This window comes from Lepidochelys kempii, chromosome 1 (genome assembly GCF_965140285.1).
Source record: "Lepidochelys kempii isolate rLepKem1 chromosome 1, rLepKem1.hap1, whole genome shotgun sequence".
NCBI lineage: Eukaryota > Metazoa > Chordata > Testudines > Cheloniidae > Lepidochelys > Lepidochelys kempii.
Window position 1 is genome coordinate 259684519 of NC_136380.1, and position 18245 is coordinate 259702763.

Consider the following 18245-nt stretch of genomic DNA (forward strand, 5'->3'; position numbering starts at 1 on the left):
TTGGGATGCGGGTTCAGGGAGGGGGCTCAGGGCTGGGGCAGGAGGTTGGGGTGCAGGGGCCAGAATGAAGCAGCCAGAATGTCCCTGTGGCCCCCTAGATGCAGGGGTGACCAGCATGCTGCCCTTGCCTGCAGGTGCCATCCTTGTGGTTCCCGGCCAATGGGAGCTGTGGAGCCGATGCTTGGGGAGGGGCCGGTGCACGGAGCCTCCCTGGCCCCTGCGCCTAGGGGCTGCAGGGAGATGGGAGCTGCACAAAGCAAGGGCAGGCAGGGCGCCTGCCTTAGCCCTGCTGCGCCACCGACCGGACTTTTAACGACCCAGTCGGTGGTGCTGACTGGAGCCACCAGAGTCCCTTTTCAACTGGTTGTTCCTGGCAACCCTAGGCCCTGGAGATCACCACCACCCCAGCAGAGGGCTCTGTGTGGGGACAGGGCCTACTACTAGCAGCACCCCTTCAGCAGAGGTCAGAAGTGTGCCCCACCCATCCACACACCCATACAGTGCCTTTTGCTTGGTGTGCTGGTGTGAGCAGGGGCCCCCTACTGAGTTGGCATGCACAGGTATTCAGGCAGGCTGGGGCCGCCCTGCTCCTTAATCCGCTCCTCCATTTCTGGCAACCTGCCCCCACCTCAGCAGAGAGCTCTGTGCATGAGGCAAGTATACATGGATTTTTTGAGCAGAGGGCTGGGGATTCCCAGCACTGACCTATTGGTGCAGCATTGATTTATTTGTGTGTGGGGGTGGGGGGTTACCATTAATTGATGACACACAGTTCATCCAGCAGGAGAATAGGCTCTTTGGGCCCAGGCAGTGGGAGTTGCCTGGCCAATAGGAGATTGGACAGGCGGGTCTGTGGCTTGGGAAATCAGTGCATTTGAGCCTGAGGAGCAGGCTAAGTCCTTGGGCGAGGTCAGTGGTTTTCAACCTGTGGTCCATGGACCCCTGGGGGCCTGCAGACTATGCCTAAGATTTCCAAAGGGGTCCACACCACTCTTGGAAATTTTTTAGGGGTCAGGAAATGAAAAAAGGTTGAAAACCACTGGGCTAGTGGATGTTGGGTACATTTTTCAAGCCTTGCGTAATTAACCCCTCATGTGGGATACTGTCAGCCTGATTCTCTTCTTGCACCAATGTCAGCCAGGAGCTGTATAAATCATGTCAGGCCTAGAAAATCATGAGGTATTAAAAATAATAATTTGGGAGTGGGGGGATTTCTTCTGGTTTTGAGCTTCTAGGGTTCCGGTTTGCCAGTTTCCTCTCTTCCCTCCCCCCTCCCAAAAAAACAAAACAAAACAAAAACCTGAGGTCTAAAAACTTAACTTTTTTTTTTTTTTAAAAAATGAGATTCTTGTGGGTTCCAGGGCTCCATGAGCTGAAGCTCTAAGAAATACACCAAATATTGGAGAATCGCAATAAAATCACAAGCATCGACAATACAGCAGGAGGAATTTCACTGGTGCTAATGGGGTCAAACTCCATGAGCTAGGCTGATTTACACCAGCTGAGGATTTGGCCCAATGGAATTCTACTGGTGTCAAACCAGTGCAAGCAAGAGCAGAATCAGGACAATTGTGTCAGATTTTGGAACTCTTAAGAACGTAAGAACAGCCATACTGGGTCAGACCAAAGGTCCATCTAGCCCAATATCCTGTCTTCTGACAGTGGCCAATGCCAGGTGCCCCAGAGAAAATGAACAGCACAGGTAATCATCAAGTGATCCATTCCTTGTCACCCATTTCCAGCTTCTAGTAAACAGAAGCTAGGGACACTATCCCTGCCCATCCTGGCTAATAGCCATTGATGGACCTATCCTCCATGAATTTATCTACTTCTTTTTTTAACTCTGTTACAGTCTTGGCCTTCACAAAATCCTCTGGCAAGGAGTTCCACAGGTTGACTGTGCGTTGTGTGAAAAAATACTTCCTTTTGTTTGTTTTAAACCTGCTGCCTATTACTTTCATTTGGTGACCCTTAGCTCTTGTGTTATGAGAAGGAGTAAATAACACTTCCTTACTTACTTTCCCCACACCAGTCATGATTTTATAGACCTCTGTCATATACCCCCTTAGTCATCTCTTTTCCAAGCTGAAAAGTCCCAGTCTTATTAATCTCTCCTCATACAGAAGCCGTTCCATACCCCTAATAATTTTTGTTGCCCTTTTCTGAACCTTTCCCAATTCCAATATTTTTTTTTTTTTTTGAGATGGGGCGACCACATGTGCACGCAGTATTCAAGATTTGGGCATACCAGGGATTTCTATAAGGGCAATATGATATGATGATTTCTGTCTTAACACTTCTGTCTTCTGAAGTGTTCTTAATCCTGCACACCCTCCCCCCACTCAGGCTTCCTGTGTCTGTAATGATATTTGTGCATGGCCGTAAATCATTCCGCCTCAAAGATCTTTGAAGTTAATGATCAACTGAATGCTTCACAAACATAAACAAACTGGATCAGCGCCCTTCTTCTTTCCCTGACAACCCCTAGAACCTTAGTAAGCTGGCATCTTGATGCAGATACTCTTTGTCCTGTGAGGCAAAATAACTGCACTTCTTTTTGTCTTTGCATGGTTTTACTATGCAGTGATACAGTGTCTGCTCATATCTGCTTCACAGCCTGGTGAGGCCCTTAATAAATACACCAGGCTCTTTAACTTCCTTGCCCAGCACATGCGGGACAGATGGATGAAAATTCTGAACTGCTCTGTGAGTTTTGAGAATGGTAGCGAACATGGTGCCAGTCACAACTGTTTGAGGTGTGAATACTCAAGGAGTATCCCAGGATCATTCTTGGAGACTGAAGATGTACTGTTAGGAATGGGGGATTTGAAGTCTTTGGGGGGCTCCTGAAAACCCCATAGGGCTTGCTTGATATAGGCTCTGAGGGGTAGGGGCTGGGGGGAATCCACCTAAATATATGGAATAAGACAGCTGTCTGCTCTGAGGGACCATAAAGGGTCCAGATCCATTTAAATACTGACATATAAGATAACACAGTCAATGAAATAGCCACCTAAAACTTTTATTCCAACCTAGGTGCACGCCCTCCTCTCCTTCCTTCCTTCCGCCTCAGCTTCAGTCTATGTATTTTGTGTTCCTCGTTGCCGTAGTAGTGGAACTCTGGACTTTGCATTTGACCGTGACTGCAGTAAGATCAGTGCTCCTTCTTGCCTCTAGCAGAAGTGCCTTCCATAGTCTAGGGCAGTCTTCTGCACGATTGGGTGAGTCTCACTGGTTCATGTAGCTGTGGCAGGGGAAGAGGTGCTCTCTCACGTGGTGGTCTCAGGTAGGGCTTTCACTGCTTAGACACAGAGATTTAATTGCACTCAGTATTCCAAGGAGGAGCCAGTGTAAACCGTGGAGCAGCAAGATGATGTGCTTGTGGCGGTTTACAGTAATGCTCCAGCTTGTCTGCTCACCTTTGTGTGAGTTGAAGTTTTTGTAGATGGTTTGGTTTTGTTTTCCTTAGAGCCTGAGTTTCAGAGGTAGAGGCGATCCCTCCTCCACCCCCAGTCCCACCCTGGTGTTCATCTAGTGGGGTATGTGCTTTTGCATAGAATTTCATGCTGTAACGAGGGGTCCAGTCCCTTTATCATGATGGCAGGTGGTCTGCTCCTGGCCCATGTTCCCAGCCCCCCCCAAACCTGCTGACCCTTGGGGATAGGACATGTCTACGTTACCGGCTGGATCAACAGGCAGTAATCGATCCAGCGCAGTTCGATTTATCACGTCTAGTCTAGTCTAGGCACGATAAATCGACTGCTGAGCGCTCTCCCGTCGACTCTGGTACTCCACCAGGGCGAGAGGCACAGCTGGAGTGGATGGGGAAGCATCAGCTATCAACTTACCACAGTGAAGACACCACGGTAAGTAGATCTAAGTACATCAACTTCAGCTACATTATTCACGTAGCTGAAGTTGCATAACTTAGATCGATTTCCCCCACACACACTGTAGACCAGGCCCTCGCAAGAGTGAATGCCTTTTCCTGTGTGGAATGGTGGGGTAGGGATGGAGGAGAGGTGGGAGCTCATATCTTTTGTCTGGATTTTGCTCCTTACTACTTTCCCATCTGACAACAGCTCTCCTGTCCCACTCTTAGACGGGGAGACTAGCAGCTGGATAAATGGGATGGACAACATATTTTCTATTGCCTGGAGAGAGGGAGTGAGCACTTCAAGGTTCCTTTGTGGTCTGTCTTTTAGTCTCTTGGACCCATCACCTTGACACGATGGTTCTAGCTGTGATAGCTGTTTTTATTTTTACATTGCCTTGTGTCAAGCTTCCTTCCCCACTCTGAACTCTAGGGTACAGATATTGGGACCTGCATGAAAGACCCCCTAAGCTTATTTTTACCAACTTAGGTTAAAACTTCCCCAAGGTACAAACTGTTTTACCTTTTGTCCCTGGACCTTATGCTGCCACCACCAAAGTGTCTAACAAAAAAAAACAGGGGAAGTGCCCACTTGGAAACGTCTCCCCCCGAAAAATATCCCCCCAAGCACTACACCCCCTTTCCTGGGAAAGGCTTGATAAAAATCCTCACCAATTTGCATAGGTGAACGCAGACCCAGACCCTTGGATCTTAAGAACAATGAAAAAGCAATCAGGTTCTTAAAAGAGAATTTTAATTAAAGAAAAGTAAAAGAAAAACCTCTGTAAAATCAGGAAGGGACAGAGTAGTCAGATTCAAAACATAGAGAATCCCTCTAGGCAAAACCTTAAGTTACAAAAAGACACAAAAACAGGAATATACATTCCATTCAGCACAACTTATTTTATCAGCCATTTAAACAAAACAGAATCTAACGCATATCTAACCAGATTGCTTACTAACTCTTTACAGGAGTTCTGACCTGCATTCCTGCTCTGGTCCCAGCAAAAGCATCACACACTCAGAGAGGACCCTTTGTTTTTCCGCCCCCCTCCAGCTTTGAAAGTATCTTGTTTCCTCATTGGTCATTTTGGTCAGGTGCCAGCGAGGTTATCTTAGCTTCTTAACCCTTTACAGGTGAAAGGGTTTTTCCTCTGGCCAGGAGGGATTTAAAGGTGGTTAGCCTTCCCTTTATATTTATGACACCTTGGTCCAGAGGCAACATGTTCAGCCCCTAACACGTAGGGGATGGAAGGCAAAGCAGTTGAGTAACAGTCCAGTAGCCCAATGGACTTTAGATGGACGGGAGAGAAAAGGTGAGGCCAGAATAATTTTTGAGACTCTCCCTGCTCAGCATTAAGTAGCTTTTCCTGGGAGTGAGAGGATTTCTTTAGGACATATGTTGTGGATGATCCTCCAAATGGTTTTGGGGATTCAGGTATCTCCCATACCCCAGAAATTGAGATTATTAGCTAAATGTTTTTATGGCCCCTTCTCCCATACACTCCACTCCAATCACGTCTTCTTTTCAGCCTCTACCTTCTATTCTCCTTGCCCCTCATCCCAACCACTCTCTAGCTCCCCCTTCCAGCAGTCCCCTAACCTTTTGGTGATATACCATATGAGTGAGCTCTCTGTATTTTGTCCCCACCTTGCCATCTGCTCTAATTAAATCTGCTGAGCTTGGAGACTTCATTGGATCAGAGGTGCCCAGAATTCTACTATGCTTCCCATCCCCTTACCTGGACACTAATGGCATGTTCTAGAATATATCAGGTCTAAAGACAGTGCCCAGGCCTGGAGAGGTCAGATTTTCTGAACTCCAAGAGGGAACTCAGCAAAGGTGGCAGGCCTGGTGAGAATGGGAGGGAGGGAATTGGTTTGGATTAGATTTGAGGGAAAGATTCCAACTGGAGCCTATTCTATCTGAGTTTGGACCTCGCTCTGGTTATATCCTAGGCTTCACACAATATTCTTTTCCTCAGTGGTCCAGGAACCTTTTGCAGCCAACTAATAACTGAATGTTACTTTTCCCTTTGGCTTTTCTTCAGGATGAAGATGAGACGCCACAAGCTCTTTCTGACTCTGTGCATGGCTGGTCTCTGCCTCATCTCCTTCCTGCACTTCCTCAAGGCCCTCTCTTACGTCACTTTTCCCCGGGAGCTGGCTTCGCTCAGCCCCAACCTTGTCTACAGCTTCTTCTGGAACAATGCGCCTGTCACTCCGCAGGTTAGCCCTGAGCCAGGAGGGCCGGAGTTTCTCCGTACGCCGCTGTACTCCCATTCACCCCTGCTTCAGCCCCTACCACCCAGCAGGGCCAGCGAGGAGCTGCACAAAGCTGAGTTTGTACTGCAGGAAGACACGTCAGAATATTTTGTCCATACCAAAGCTGGCGGCGTCTGCTTCAAGCCAGGCACCAGGATGTTGGAGAAGCCACCAGCGGGCCGAACGGACGAAAGAGAAGATGGCGCTGCTTCGGGGCACCCAGCTCGCAAGCCGCTGAGCACCAGCGGCACAAAGCGGCGCAAGTGGGTGGAGTGCGTGTGCCTGGCTGGCTGGCATGGCCCTAGCTGTGGGGTGCCCACTGTGGTCCAGTACTCAAACCTGCCCACCAAGGATCGGCTGGCACCACGTGAGGTACCCCGGCGGGTCATCAATGCCATCAACATCAACCATGAGTTCGACCTCCTGGACGCCCGTTTCCATGAGCTGGGTGATGTAGTGGATGCCTTCATAGTCTGCGAGTCGAACTTCACGGCTTATGGCGAGCCGCGCCCGCTAAAGTTCCGTGAGATGCTCCTCAATGGCTCCTTCGACTACATCCGCCACAAGGTGCTCTACGTCTTCCTTGACCATTTCCCTCCCGGCGGGCGCCAGGACGGCTGGATTGCCGATGACTACCTGCGCACCTTCCTGACACGGGACGGCACCTCCCGCCTACGCAACCTGCGCCTGGATGATGTCTTCATCATCGATGACGCGGATGAGATCCCGGCCCGCGACGGCGTGCTGTTCCTCAAGCTCTACGATGGCTGGACAGAGCCTTTCGCCTTCCACATGCGCAAGTCCCTCTATGGCTTCTTCTGGAAGCAGCCCGGCACTCTGGAGGTGGTTTCTGGCTGCACAGTGGGGATGTTGCATGCTGTCTATGCCACGGACGGGATCCGCCTCCGCCGCAGAGAGTACTACACCATGCCCGGCTTCCGGCAGTACGAGAACAGCACAGGCCACATCCTGGTGCAGTGGTCACTGGGCAGCCCCCTCCATTTTGCTGGCTGGCACTGCTCCTGGTGCTTCACCCCAGAGGGTATCTACTTCAAACTGGTGTCAGCCCAGAACGGGGACTTCCCCCGCTGGGGCGACTATGAGGACAAGCGGGACCTCAACTACATCCGGGAACTGATCCGGACTGGTGGCTGGTTCGACGGCAACACCCAGGAGTACCCCCCTGCTGACCCCAAGGAACAAATGTATGCCCCAAAGTACCTGCTACAGAACTACCAGCGATTCCACTACCTGCTGGAGAATCCCTACCGGAGGGCGGAAGGGGCTGGGTGGCGGGAGCGGGACTTGCATGGGAAATGGGAACGTCAGCGCAAAGGGGAAAAGTGAGGTGTGTCTTTTATTTTCCTTTTTCATTTTGTTTCCAGCCAAGGTGCGTAGTTTCTCTGCATTCTCTGCCCTTCCGGGAGTGAGACTTGGGGTGGGATTCCCAGTCATGCTAATGAGAGCCAGAGGGAAGAAGAGGAAATGGGAACTGGCCCTGTAGAAGGCAAAAAGGCTGTGGCGCACCCCTTCAACCTCGCCTGCAGGGTGGGGAGATCTTATCCAGGGGGCAGATTTTCCTATATAAGGGAGGGTGGAGGGAGCAGCTGCTCCCACCGTGGAACAGGTTGCATGCACATGTGCATCTGGACTTGTCAATGAGCATGTGAGTGGGCGGGCGAATGTATGGTCATGTGCATGTGAGTGGATGTGTGTGTCACGTGTGTTCATATGAGTTTGTGTGTACATGTGCAAAAGCATCTCTATAGGCATTTATTTTTTTACCTCGGTAGTCTTTAAAATACAGCCTCTCCCTACCAACCTCGTGTCAATGCGTCTCTGATGGGCTCCCCTCTTTGTCTGACGTGCTGCCAGTCCTGGAGCTTGCAGATAAGAGAAGAGGGGTGGAACACAAGTGCTTGTACTCCTTCCCTACCCCCACCTCACTGTCGCTCTGCACCCCACACCTTAGCTCTGCCCACAAAGCCTCAGGCTGTGTCCCGGCAACCTGCTTTCATCAGGGGAGCAAGCTGCAGGGGTCTTCACTAGTTTGATTGTGTGTTGTGTTCACAAGTGTGTGGATTAGTGTGTGCACGAGTGTTAATGTGCATGGATTTGGCAGGTGTGTGGCAGAGTGCGTGTGTGTGAGAGAGAGAGAGGTAGGAGCGTGGCAGGATTCAGAAGCTCTGCTATCTACTTCGGGGTTAAGGATATTCAGGGAACCCTCTACAAGCCTGCTGGGTATAGGGGGAGGCCAGGAAGCTGTAGGCTCAGCGTGCCAGTGCTCCATAAATGGGCCTGTTCAGAACCAGCTCTGGATAGGGGGGTAAGAATAGGGACAACCTTAGGGAGGAGCTGCTGGCAGTATCTGTGGCAGGGAGCCTCCCTCCCCAGTATAAGAATACTCCACAAATGCCGGTTAATCCTCTTCTCCCTGGAGTAAAAGGGAGGGGAAGGGGAAATCGCAACCCCCTAGAGCCTAGCCTGGGTGTTGGGGCCAGTGGGATACAGGCTGCATCCAGGCACAGCACCCACCCCAGGGACAGGGAGAATCAGCTGGGGGATTACTTCTGGAACGCTGCCGCCTTGTGGCTGGGAGGATGCGTGAGCCAGACTCCTTGTCTGGACTGTGTGGAGAGTCATGCAGTGAGGAGGGGAAGTGACAGTACTGGATTTAGGAGCCGAACCAATCGCAGCCAGCGAGCTAAGCTCTCCGTCCCTGTTGTCCCTGCACTGGGTTTTTAATGACAGGGCTTGCTTCTTTCCTCGGCTGTCTTGGTTCTTTGGGGCGACAGCCACCTTCCCCCTCTCCTAGTTTGAGCAAATAGCTCTGTAGTGTGTGTGGAGCCCGATCTGTAGCATGTAGCAGGGTGAAGTACAGTGGGAACCTATGTTATTCTTCCAGCTGAGAGAGTACGCTAAAGAGAGAAATGATGGAAGCATGATTCCACACCCCCTTGTTTGGAATAAGCATGGGGGAGAAAAGGGAATGTTCCCTATAAGGAATGATCCCCCGCCAGCCAGGCCAGCCGTGCTGAAGAGAGGGGGCTTTCTTTGCCAATGGGAGTGTAAATCACCCTGACCATCAGGGCTCACCACCCTTGGTTTTTTGCCTGGATTCCCATTTCTGCTACTCTCTTTTCCCTGTATGCTCCCTCCTCCATCTGTCTGGGGGAAAGTGACAGGTCCTAGGGCTCAGTTCTCAGGTCGTGGCTTCCTCCTGATCCTATAAGTATTTCTAAGGTTCTTATCACCTTGGAATCTATTCCTGTAGCACTTTGAACTAACTGAATTCCTTTTTTCAAGCAGCTGTGGGTCCAAAGTAGATAGAATGACATAATGCACCAAGATTGGAACCCCTTGGTTCTTGACAGATCTGAGCTATGTTTAATCCTATCTCACTCCTAGTCCCCATGACACCTGCTCAAAAGAGGCTAAGCATCAGTTTGCTTTATACCCAACTGCTACCATCACCCACTACAGTCTGCTCCATGAGATCATTCAAGGCTGGCACATGGAATAGGAGAAGGTGAACTTTCCACCCTCACCCCTGGGAGAAAGCTGTGGCTGAGCGTCAGAGGCATGACCCATCAGCTAGGGTGTGAAGGAGGCGTGGTTCAGGCCGAGGGGTGGTACCTCACAGGGCAAGGTCTACAGGCCCATCGGCCACAGAGAGTTCATGACTATGGTGAAGGAACTCTCGTGACTTACAAGAACTGGAAGGTGATTGCAAAAGGAGGGGCATACGTTAGAGGAGAAGGTCTTTGCAGCAGTGGGCATAGCACAGCTGGGCAGTACTACAGGCCCAGGTGGAGGCAGAGGGAGAGCACCGTGCATCAGTACAAGGGCCTGGTGCAGGATACTGCGGAGAGGTACAAAGGTGCCCACACATTGCTCATTTTCTTTCATTCTTGAAGAAATAGTGAGAGCCCAGAACCTGCCCTCAGACCCTCTGCTTTGACTCCGCCTTTCCACAGGAACAACAAAACAACCCAAAGTCCAGTCCCTGCTGACTGGAGGGGAGAGAGACACACGCTATATATATATATCTTTGTCTGCAAACTCCATAATGCTGGGAGGTGCTCAGCTACCTTGATGGCAGGCACCATATAGCTAGAACTTGAGTCCCTTCCTTGCAGCACAGTCCTAGCCACTAGCCTGGGGTGGACTGAGGACATCCGGTTAATGCCAGCAATCTTTCTGGATAGGAAGCGATGTGGGACCAAGCCGACCACAATACATCCACAGTACTGTACCACCTCCCCTGGCAGAGCACCTTTTCCCCATTTGCCCCTCCCCTCTTCCACTCTCTGGGCTCTCTGGGGTTTGCATTGCACTGCAGGGCGTGCTTGCCTTGTCTGGGGTTTTGCAGTTTCCTGTTGTGAATTTCTAATGCACCTATTGCTGCAGTAGCTAGGCCTGATCTAGTACAGAGATATAGTCTGCTCGTTCCCCTTCCCTCCCTTACTTCCTCACTGGCCCTCTTCCCTCTCTTGCTTTCATTTCCCTCTTCTCTAACAGCCCCTCCCCTGCCCGCCAGGCATGAGGAACAGATCCCACTATAACTGGGTACGAATTGAGCTCCTTTGGGGACTCCGAGAGGGCAAGCTGTTCCAGAGTCCCCCTCCTCACTAGTTAGTTAGAAATGAAACTTGAAACAGGCTTCTGTGTTGAGGGACTTTCAGGAGAAACGTGTTCAGTTTTACTCTTCATATGAATTATTTTTGTAATTGTTCAGTTTAAAGCCAAACCAGTTTATATTATGGTATTTACCTTGCGTGGCTAATCCTCTCCCGATTGGGTTTAGAGAAATTGACCTCTTGTGGATTTATCATCTTCCACTTTCATCGTCCCTTGCAGGCTGCTGGGTGGGATTTTGGGGAACTAGCTCTTGCTGGTTGATTTCTCAGGCCAGCAGTCCACCCCAGCCAGGCCCTGAAGGAATGGGAAGCAGAGGTTATATATGTAATTTGATCAGATGGCTGGATGGGTGCCTGTAGGAGGAAGACAGAGATTAAGCTTGAACAAGGAACAACACAAAAGTGCAGGGTCTCAAATTGTGGCAAGGGAGAAATGGGTGTGATGATAAGGATTGCTCCAGAGCCCTCATTCCCACAAACCATTGGTATGAGCAATACCAATTTGATCGTGTCTTGATCTGGCACTGAAGATGTTGCAATGGAGTCTATGCAATGGAATATATCTGGGGCATGGTTAATGACAAGAGGGAACGGCTAGGAAGAGATCACAGCTGGGTTATGTGCTATTTGTTGCAGCAATCATAACTGAGAATGAGTAGTACAGCTCACTTCCTCCTTTGCCAACAAACTCTTCTTTGACAGCTGCTGCTTCGCTTATGGTTAAGTGTCTTTTCACCTTTAACCCCTCACTACCCTTCTTAATTTGAACCACGGATAAGGCAGCCTCTGCAATTTCTGGGGCTTACACTCTGCTGTGTGTCTGTTTCAGTCTGTTGTGTTAATGTCCCCTGCTCCTTTGTAGTTTTCAAGGCTCTCTCCTCCCATCTACCCACATTAAATCCTGAGAGGCGGGCTATTTCCAGGTTATTTATAAGCGAGGATGAGGACATGGTGTTGGAGCAGGTGGGTCCCCCTTACGGGACAGACTAGCTTGAAGGTGCTTCTCCCTATCCCATCAGTGGAGCTTGTGGAAAACCTTGGTGATGCTCAGAGCCAGATTGAGTATGATATCCCTAGGGGAACAAGAGACAAAGGATGGGATTGTTTTTATGGCTCTGTGTTTATTATGAAAAGGAAAACATCACAGTTCTCTACTTAGTGCTCTTTCCTCCAATATTTGCAGTATGTCCCTGGGGCTGAGGTATTCCCTAGAACTCCTGTTTGCCTCCAACTGGGGGACACACCGCAACATATCATTTATACGCTGAGCGTGGGCAAATGAAGAAGCTCTGATTCATCCCATTAATGTGGCAAGGCTGGGGGAGCTCAGAGCAGCATTTTCCCCAGTTATCCTCAAGCAAGGTATCCTCCTGAGACCATAGCTTCTTCTCACACCCTGGAACCATCCCACCTTATGTCCCTTTGTCACCCCCTTTCTTCATTAACTTTCATGGCTGCTGCAGATCTGCACTGTGAGGAGCCTGGAGCTGGGCATTCCTGGTCCTGTTAGTAAACACTGGTTAGGAAGGCAGTGGGCAAGGGAAAGGTCATCCTGGATTTACAGACCTAAAACTGGGGAGGAGGGGGCAGAAGGGGAAGGGACCCCAAATCCCTTAGTCTTTGTGTTCAGAGCTCAAAAAAAAACCCAAACCCCAACCTTCAGTCTCTCTGAGAAGTTGGAGGAGCTCACCCTTAATGTGAAAATAGAGGAGTATAAATGTGGGCTGGAAAAAAATGGGAGGGGTTTTACCCCCAAATGCCAAGAAAAGGGAGGAGAGTACACATACACTGGGAATATCAGAGCTGCAACCAATGATATAGAAAGGAGGAATTAAAGGCCAAAAGCCAAACTGAGAATTCAAACCACTGTCCATTCTCATTCCTGCAGGAATGATCAAGCAGTATCCTCCATGGAGCAATGCACTGGCATTCCCATGGGACTGATGGTACCCAGGAAACTGACTTGTGATGTTGCCTGGAGTGCCCTCTTTTGGCAAAAGAATGCGTGGACTTGCCAAAAAACCCAACAACCCTGTAATTTATAAACACCAGTAACAATTAATTTTTGTAAGGATGAATCAAATGTACATTCTGAAATCATTTTCTCTGTAAATGGTTGGATTTCATTTCACCCTTAAAGGGATACTTTAAAAGGAGATGATAAAAATAATAATAAAAAATTTACAGAGTATGAAGGGGAACCAGATGGTGTTTGTAGCTGCCTTTATTTCATCCCACATGGTCAGGAACCCATGGAAAAGAGGCAAAGAGGATGCTGCCTCCGGCTGTGGCATACATCTGCCATTCCTGAGTAACCGTGGACCGCTTGGGAGCTTTAACACCCGAACCTTTGAATGCAGACGCAATATTCTACCCAGTGACTTAAAGGAGCAACCACTCTAGCTCAGCCAACAGAGGGAGTTCATGCACCCCACTGAGCAAGTCGGATATATTTCACCCAACGGAGTCCAGTGCAGTGTAGGCATAATCCCATGGATGATTTCTGGCAACTGTGAGCCAGGATTTCTGTCACGTCTGTAATAATATTGTTGGCTAGCAGTGTCCTTTTAAACACTGAACGTTATGTAGTGATAGCCCAAGGCCCCATAAACGTCTATAGGGCTAGAAGCCCCTCCTCCCTTAATCAGGCCTTGCAACCCTTTGAGGGAATGGCTGTAAAAGGGTAGGTCTGATATATTTCCTTCACCCAGGGCAATGGGTCCCCAACCCCTGTTCACCTCGGGACAGCCCGTACCTGAAAGAGGGGCTTCGCTAGCTCATCCAGTTGCAGGAACTGCTACACAAAGTGTGACACACTCAGGGCTGATGTATTCCAACCAATAAGGAGCAATCGTAGCACACACATGACAGCCGCTCCATCCCTGTAGCATAGACACACCGCCCCCAGTACACAGGTCAGTGGTCGGAGGGACCTATAACTCCTGGGGGGATTCTGCACCAAAAAAATAAAAACTTTTTTTGTGCACATTTTAAAATTCTGCAAGTTTTATTTGTCAGAATAGCACTACATAATCACACCAGTTTCAACTGCTTTGGTAATTTATTTCAAAATACCTGTCAGCAAGTATGGCTGTAACAATACAGACACGCACAAAATTTCCCCCAGGAGTAGAGAGTTAAAGAAACCCTTACGACCACCCAGTTCCTGTTTCTCTGCCCCCTTTTCCTCCCCAGAGCCCAGCCATGGGGCCCTCATGGCCCAGATACCCACCCCCCTCTTCCCCCAGAGCCCAGCTGCAGAGCCCCCCTGGCCCAGATACCTGCATGCCCTCCCTCCAGAAGCCCAGGGATCCAGAGGGAGAAACAGCCTGATGCTCACTCCCAGGCTTGCATGGAGTTTCCTATGTGCCCCCCTCTCCTTCCCTCAGGCATGCTGGGAACTGCAGGTGTCAGGAACCCTCTATGTCCCTCTCCCTCCCCCCCCTCCCCGCCCCGGCAGTGTCATCTATATGCAAGCTGGGCTCTGCTGTGTCCAACATCCCCTAATGGTGGCTAGCAGCTCCGCAGCCCATTTCTGTGGGGGAAAGGAAATTCTGCACACACGTTAATTTCTGCAAAATCCTGCTTTGAGCAGTGGTGCAGAATTCCCCCAGGAGTAACCTATTAAGCATCGAGCAGATCCATCCTATGGCTTTCTTGCTTTTTCTGTGAGCAACAGGCTTTCATCCAGGGCAGGAGCCAGCCTGGAGATGACAGAGAGGTTTCAGGCCTCTTGCGAATTTCAGCTGTGCTGGGGGAGTACCCCTCTCATTGTCTGCCCGCTCCACCTTCCCACCTCCTGGGGTACAGCGGCCAGTTGCAGGCACAGCTTCCTACCACTTCCCGCAGCCACCTGACTCCATTTTCACAGCAAAGGAGGGGAAGCAAAAAGAGCTCAGCAGCTGGGGTTGGCTCTGTTCCCTCCTCTTCCTGCTTCTCTGCACCTCACCCTTCCCTCCCTGCAACATCCCCACTGAGAAGCTGGCCCCCCAGTCTGGCAGAGGACAAGGGGACCCTGCTGCTGTTGCCCCTGCCCCAGGCCTGGGAGAGTGGGGGTGAAGAATCTCAGGAGGAGCAGAGGTGGGGCTGGGGAGCCTGAACTGATGCGGGATAAGGGGTGGGTGGGGGCTAGGCTGGCAGAAATGATGGTGGGGGGAGGGGGCTGGGCAGATGCAGGAGGGGGGAGGGATGGGCAAACCTGATGAGGGGGTAGAACTGATATGTGGACTGTGGGGGACAGGATGGCTTTGAAGGTTGGGAGCAGAATTCACTGCTAGGCAGAGGAGAGATGGGGGCAAGCGTGCCTGCAGCAGGGGCCCGTCACCTCTAACGCACTAGGGAGAGTGGGCCACACACGCATGCGCGCAATGAGCAGGAAGAGTTCAGAAAGCAAAAGACAGACCAACAAAAACCACAATAGAATATTCGTTTAAAAATCTCAGGATTTTGGGAGCAATCATGATTTCTGCGCGGTGGGATCTGGACTCAAGATTTTTTTTTTTTAACTCCATGACTGGCTCTACTGCAATGCTGATGCTCATCAGCCCCCAGAGAAGCTGTTGGTTGATATAGCTAGAAGTACAGTGTTCTTAGACATCCATTGCAATCCACCAGCCCACCTGCCAAATCAGCTAGCCTTAAAAATGGATGGTGCAGAGTGTCAGGCGCACACCTGGCCGTTGCTGACAATGAAAGCTGCAGGGGCTATGGCAGGATGAGTAGAAGGGCCACCGCCTGGGGTCCAGAAGACTAAGGTGTGGCCCCAGACAGAGCCCCTGCAGCTGCAGATCTTGGTGGCAGAAGCAAATATTCAGATGAGAACTTCAAATTCTAAAGATGAGAAAGGTTCCAGGTGCTCAGCAATTGACCAGGGTGTTTTGACCCTGGGATAGGTGAGGCTCATTCCCAAGGGACAGGTGACAGCCTCTACTGTCCTTAGAAAGGGAGCCTGGTCCAGATTATCTGAGGCAGGGGATGAGACCTGCTCAGTAGAGTAACCCAAGCGACCCTGGAGAAGCTGTGCAGAGCCAAGTTCTCTTTTCATTATGAAGGACAGGTTGCGCTGGAATGGGCTTGCCCTGTGCCTGAGCCTTGGAAAGTGGTGTGGTTCTGGTGGTATCTGGCAAATTCTTCCCAGTCCTTAAAAATCAGTTGGAGATGGTGTAAAACGCTCCCTGATCCATGCCCATATCTGCAGCGGGTCTCCACCAGAACAGACTTGCCTCAAAGATTTAACAATCTGAAGAGAGTAGATGGTATAGGGTAAGTGTAGAACAAAACAGAGGAGGAAGGGGAAGACAAGGATGATCATACAGACAGGAACACAAGATTGGCCTATGTACAATCTGGAGGTTGCAAAGTTGTTTGTTTGATTTAAACAAGATAAATGAACAAAAGATATTAATGAATCTCTAAAAGGCCACCAAATCTGTAAAGCCATTAAACGTAGCTGTAGATGGGAAAAATGCTATGAAGGTACAAAGTATTATTCATTATTCCACTTTTTTTGCCTCTTACCTTCTCTTTTTGATCAATTGTTACCATAAATATATCACTTATCTATTCTTGATCTTGGTCCTTTAGACATTTCTTTGGGGATATGAATTTCCCTCAACTCCAGGTCTGTAGATAAGTATTAAATACATTCTCAAGAGTAAAGAACATCAGTAGTTTCATATGCTTAAAGTTAGTAAATAGTTTAGCTGATTATAGGAGGGTCTGCTTCTGGTCAAAAGCTCTGGGAAGCTTTACAAGTTGCAATTCAGGTCTTGACCATAAGGTTTTCCTCTGCCCTGTGACAACTCCATTCTATGGCCAAATGGAACTCTTTATTTTCTACTAAGCAAGTTATTCTAAGGATTGATAGTGGAAGGTGATCAGTGGGACCACCCACATGCTTAAAGTTAGGCATGGACTTAAGTGCTTTGGTGGATCAGGGCAAAGGCACTCGTCACCTTGCAGATTTGAGCCGTGTGTGATTACTCTGGTAAAGCAAGTAGAGATTTCACTAGCTTATTTGAAACTCTGGCCATTTGCATGGAGAGATACAGAGAGATTATGTGCTTCTCAACTGTATATATATCATGCTATTGACACAAGGGCCAAATTATCTGCTGGTGTAAATGGGCACTGCGCCACTGGTTTCAACAAAGCTGTGCCCATTACCCCAGCAGAGAATGTGGCCCAATTACTTCATGGTTAATAGCATGGATAGAATTTAGGACCCTAGAAAAAAGACATGATGTGACTGTCAGATTGATCACTTACATAACTGTATTCAAGACTCTAGCATCCTTGTTTTGAAATATACTGACAGCCTGAGAAAGGGGCTTTGGGTGTACGTGAAAGATAGCAATTTAGATAACCAATCAGTGCTGGAGTGAATATAGTTTGATGACTTTTTTATAGTTGTCCTAAACTCTCTAGTTTTGGTAAAAATCCATGGTGTACTGAAAAACAGACAGGATAGGCGTTAAAGAGATGATCCATTTAATTCGATTATTACAGACAAAAATATGTAAGCTTCTCTACTGAAGTGCATCGCTTCTCTCAGATTAAAAACTAACCTTCCATGTATTTTATATGTATTTGTGTATACACACGCGCACTTGTGCTTGATGGAATAAATTATGGCTATATTGCTCTCTAAGATTAATGATGAAGACATGGTAGACATAGGAATTGCCAAGCCAGATCAGAACAATTGTCCACCTGGTCCAAACCTCCCTTTCTGATGGCGGCCAGCACCCAACGCTTCAGATGTAGGTGCAAGAAATCCCATCGTGAACAATGATGGAATAGCCTCCCCATAGTGGAAGTTTCTGTCTATCTCTTCTCAGTCATAGGGTATGTCTACACTGGACACTTCAAAGCACTGCCGCGGGAATGCTCCCGCACCAGCGCTTTGAAGTGCGAGTGTGGTCGCACGCGCGCGCTGGGAGAGAGCTCTCCCAGCCCTCCTGGTAATCCACCTCCACAAGGGGATTAGCGCCGAGCACTGGGAGCTCCGCTCCCAGCACTCGGAGCCTGTCCACACCAGCGCTTTAAAGCGCTCAGACTTGCTGCGCTCAGGGGGGTGATTTTTCACCCCCCTGAGCCAGTGAGTTAGAGCGCTATAAAATGTAAGTGTGAGCAAGCCCATAGTGCCATAGAGTTTAAGACCAGAAGGGACCACCAGATCATCCATTCTGACCCGTATATCAGGAGCCACCCACACCACCCAGCTCTTGCACACTAAACCCGACAACTGAAATTAGGCCAAAGTATTACAGCCCACAAGAGACTAGACTATTATGTGTCACAGGCAGACAGCCAGGTGCACCAGTGCCTGAGCCCCCCATAAAGGCAGGGAAATGATTATGTGAGATATACCCAGATAATCCTGGCAAGTGACCTGCACCCACACTGCTGCACAGGAAGGTGAAAAACCCTCAAGGTCCCTGCCAATCTAACCTGGGGGGAAATTG

General features: G+C 49.4%; 2 protein-coding genes across 9 annotated transcripts in view; both read left to right on the forward strand.

Moving 5' to 3' along the window:
* Window positions 1-12985, forward strand: part of MGAT3 (beta-1,4-mannosyl-glycoprotein 4-beta-N-acetylglucosaminyltransferase) — a 37237-nt gene extending 24252 nt beyond the window's left edge. For 6 of the 8 annotated variants that reach the window (XM_073326798.2, XM_073326800.2, XM_073326801.2 and 3 more), the window contains one exon: window positions 5926-12985. In XM_073326798.2, coding sequence (XP_073182899.1) covers window positions 5927-7486 — 1560 coding nt within the window. In that variant the 5' untranslated portion in view covers window position 5926 and the 3' untranslated portion in view covers window positions 7487-12985. The other 2 variants (XM_073326804.2, XM_073326803.2) reach the window with 2 other exon arrangements.
* Window positions 1-18245, forward strand: part of MIURF (mitochondrial elongation factor 1 upstream open reading frame) — a 49301-nt gene that overhangs the window by 24250 nt on the left and 6806 nt on the right. The window lies entirely within an intron of this gene.